Below are 4267 nucleotides of genomic sequence, written 5' to 3'. Positions count from 1 at the left end.
GGGGGGGGGAGACGACTTATTAATTCTCCCCTCTCCGAGTGGAGAGCCTTCCTTGCTCCCGCTGCTCGGGACTCCTGCCGGGCCATTGTCCCCTTCTTGGGGGACGGGCTGCTGTGCCCCATGGCGGAACGCCTCTCTCGCCTTGGGCTCTCGCTAATTTCCTTCCAGGAAGGGATCTTTAACGGGGGAATAAAGAAACCGCCTGCCGCCTGCTCACGGCCATCAAAAAGATCCGTGCCCGGGTTTGCCAGATGGGTGGGGTGGGGGGGCTGCGAAGGGATTCATTACGGAGACACCAGCTGGCCAATTAACCTTCCGAAAAGCAAGAGGGCCCCGGGATGCCGGATCGATGGCATCCGGTTTCCATGGGGGGGGCAGGCGTGGGGAGCCTCCCAGTCGCTAGAAGGAGAGGCCGAAGGGCACAGTCTCCGGCCCCCCCAGTTCAGGGGAAGGGGAGGCCCTTGGAGTTACACTAGGGGCTGGCAAGAAGGCCCTCTGCCCACATCTGGAGGAAGTCTTCATTGCTACAGCAGGATTTCTCTCTGCCAGTTTGGTGTAGTTGTTAAGTGCGCGGACTCTAATCGGGGAGAACCGGGTTTGATTCCCCCACTTCTTCACTTGCAGCGGCTGGATGACCTTGGGCAAGCCGTAGCTCTGATAAGAGTTGTTCTTGAAAAAGAGCAGTTCCTGCCAGAGCTCTCTCAGCCCCACCGACCTCACAGGGTGTCTGTTGAGGGGAGGGGAAGGGAAAGGAGTTTGTAAGCTGCTCTGAGACACCATTGGGTCGTGAAGGGCGGGGTATAAATCCAATCTCCTCCCCCTCCTCTTCTTCCTCTTCCTCTTCTTCGCAATTCCTCAGTGGAGCAGGCTTCCTTGGGAGGGGGTGGGCTCTCCTTTTGGGGAGGTTTTCAGGCAGAGGCTAGGTGGCCATCTGACAGCAATGCAGATTCTGTAAACTTAGGCAGAACCTGAGAGGGAGGGCAGGAAGGGTTGCCTCAGTGTTTAGTTCTCGTGGCCCTTTCTGACACGCCCAGGCCGATCGCCACTTTGGGGTCAGGAACAATGTTCCCTCTAACCTGTGGAGTCTTGTGAGCAAAAATTCTTCTTTGCGAGCTACTGGCACTAAAGCTGTGAGCAAGTGATTTGGCTACTGCATCAATTAGTTTGCTCTGGAGCCATCCTTCCTGAGCTGAGACAAAAATGTGTGAGCAGGAGGCTAAAAAACTGTAAGCTAGCTCACACTCACTCTGCTTAGAGGGAACACTGGTCAGGAAGCCATTTTTCTCCAGACCAGTTTGGCCGGAGATCCTGGAGGTTTCTTGTCATCTTCTGGGCATAGAACAGCGGTCACCGCAGGTGTAGAGGGGGAGGTATTTGTGGATTTCCTGCATTGTGCAGGAGGTTGGACTAGATGACCCTGGAGGTCCCTTCCAACTCTATGATTCTAGTACTCCACTGCGCGCACACACTGAATTAAATCTGAAGGCACATTCTCTTGCAGGGTATACTGTGAGAATTCCGACACTACATCCCACACTGAACACCCGTTATTATGACCGGGTGGGACAGGTTGCCCTGTAGACTGCAGGGTTCCCTGGACTGGCGTCGTCACGGAAGCCGGTGCACTGGGTACTTGGGATCCTACCTTCTTCCACCCCAGCATCTGGAGAAGAGGGGAAACTGGTTCTCCGGAGTCTTACCAGGAGAGGAGGCTGTGCCGGCGACACTGTTTGCCTTTCACGTTCTGCAGAGTCCGAGATGACCACAGCGCAAAGCATCTTGCCAGCAGCTGCCTCTCATTCTGGAGTCAAAACAGAGCAGAGTGAGATTCACACATAAAGGGGGGGGGCATCCCCGGATTTCTCTGCACACCCTCACTGGGCACAAAACAGCCGAAGCTCGATCTACACCCACAAGGCAATGAAGTGCTAAGAACGGCCACACTTCTTCAGGCTCCTGTTTTTAATGCTCCCTTGTGTGTGTGTGCTGCGGTGGCTCAAGTGCGGAAGGCTGGTAGTTCAGCAGTTCGAGACCCGAGTGTGCCGCATGACGGAGTGAGCTCCCGTCTCTAGTTCCAGCTCCTGCCAACCTAGCAGTTCGAAAGCAAGAAATTGCAAGTAGATAAATAGGTACCACTTCAGTGGGAAGGTCACAGCGTTCCGTGCGCCTTGGTGCTTAGTCATGCTGATACGAACAAAAAGGAAGGGAAGGGGGAAGGAAAAAAGGGGGGGGAAGAAAACCCAAAAAGTTGCTATGGATCCACAAGGGTTAAGCTGACACTAAATATTATGAAAATACAAAATTTATTCAGGTGTACACATTTTAAAACTTAGACTCATTAAAAATATACCATTCAGACATAAAAACTTCTCAAACATTCATACATAGATGGGTTAGTGTTATATAAGCATGGACGGCTTCAAAAGGGAATTAGCTAAGCATATGGAGCAGAGGTCCATCAGTGGCTATTAGCCACAAGGTATAGATAGGGGCTCTGGGGCAAGTGATGCTCTGTCTTCTTGGTGCTTGGGGGGGGTCAACAGTGGGAGGGCTTCTAATGTCCTGGCCCCACTGGTGGACCTCCTGATGGCACCTGGTATTTCTGGCCACTGTGTGACACAGAGTGTTGGACTGGATGGGCCTTTGGCCTGATCCAACATTGGCGTCTTTTATGTTCTTATGTATACCAGAATTTGTACAGGATGGAGTGACATACATTCAACTCACGCAAGTTTGTGCTACCAGAATTATTGGTGGACTTAATTGGCTAAACCGGAGGCCTATCTTATATAATAATAATAAACAAATACATAAGTATTTAGGAAACAACATCTGGCCTTATACTGCATATGTATTGAACATCTTATGTTAAAAAATTTTTTTGAATGTATGTCAAACTTGTAATTGGAATTGTGACCACTGAAGAAGGCCCTTTAGGGGGCCAAAACGCGTTTGGTTCAGTTGCACAGCACTAATCCATCTATGTATGAATGTTGAGAAGTTTTTTATGTCTGAATGGTATATTTTTAATGAGTTTTAAAATGTGTACACCTGAATAAATTTTGTATTTTCATAATATTTAGTGTCAGCTTAACCCTTATGGATCCACAGTTTAGTCATGCTAGCCACATGACCACGGAAAAGTCTTTGGACAGCGCTGGCTCTTCGGCTTTGAAACAGAGATGAGTACCGCAACCCTAGAGTCGGACTCAACTGGTTTTTGAGCAAGAGAACCTTTATCTTGTGTGTGTGTGTGTGGGGGAAATCCCCAAAAGTAGAAATGTAGCACAGTTCCCACCCAGCCTGCTCCCTGAGTCTACTTGCAGGAATGATTTTTTTTAAGGAGAAAAAAACACATAGGGGCCCCGGGGGCATTCAAAAGTTTGATTCTCCTCCTTCCTGCAGTCTACAGTGGCGACGTCCTTTTTGCTACCTTGAGACTCTACCGTCTGGTTTTGCTGGAGATGGTGTAGGAGGGAAAGAAGTGTGACAGAAAGGCATGTTCTGCCTGTAATACCACATTCACATACGCAGGTCATGCTTGGACGTTTTGGCCATCAAGAGACGGGGTGGTGGTGGAGAGGAACCTGCCCAAAGACACCTCAGAATCACATTCACAATTAAATGAAGGAGGAGCTTACAGTGCTGTCTCCAACCTCAAAAATCTCCTTTTCTTCATCTCCGGAGCTTGCTAATTCGCCTGACGAAGAGGACACAGTGACGGAGTGAATGCCACATTCTGGGCTCGGGAACCCCACGGACTGGAAGGGATCTCTTACGAAACCATCTTTCCTGCCAGGGAGAAATTCAGTGTTTTTATAGAGTCGACCATCCAGGTAGAAAAACCACCCCTGATCTTGCTCCAGGTGAGTCTTTGGAGTTAAGAAGAGGGGAACGCAAAGCCTCCAAACACAAAACTGGCCTGTGCTGAATAATACACTGGCCCATCAAGGTCAGTCTTGTCTACACGAGACTGAAAGCAGCTCTCCAGGATCTTGAGGTCTCTCACATCACCTCCCACCTGGTCCTTTCTAACTGGAGATGCCGGAGATTGAACCTGGGACCTTCTGCATGCCAAGCTGAGGCTCTTCCGCTGAGCCATTGAGGCATTTCCTGCCATCTACCACCTGATCCTTTTAGCTGGAGATGCCAGAGATTGAACCTGGGACCTTCTATATGCCAAGCTGAGGCTCTTCCGCTGAGCCACTGAGGTATTTCCTGTCATTTACCACCTGATCGTTTTAGCTGGAGATGCCAGGGATTGAAC

At 50.1% G+C, this 4267-nt stretch overlaps 1 protein-coding gene across 1 annotated transcript in view; it reads right to left on the bottom strand.

Moving 5' to 3' along the window:
* LOC107117726 overlaps positions 1–356 on the bottom strand; it is an 8588-nt gene extending 8232 nt beyond the window's left edge. Inside the window, exon 1 of the mRNA XM_015419885.1 lies at positions 289–356. Coding sequence (XP_015275371.1) covers positions 289–356 — 68 coding nt within the window. The remainder of the gene's footprint in view (positions 1–288) is intronic.
* Positions 357–4267: the final 3911 nt, after the last annotated feature.

This window comes from Gekko japonicus, unplaced genomic scaffold (genome assembly GCF_001447785.1).
Source record: "Gekko japonicus isolate JY-2015 unplaced genomic scaffold, Gekko_japonicus_V1.1 scaffold3202, whole genome shotgun sequence".
In the NCBI taxonomy this organism is placed as follows: domain Eukaryota; kingdom Metazoa; phylum Chordata; class Lepidosauria; order Squamata; family Gekkonidae; genus Gekko; species Gekko japonicus.
Note: the sequence above shows the minus strand (reverse complement) of the source record. Positions and strands in the feature narration are given on the sequence as shown.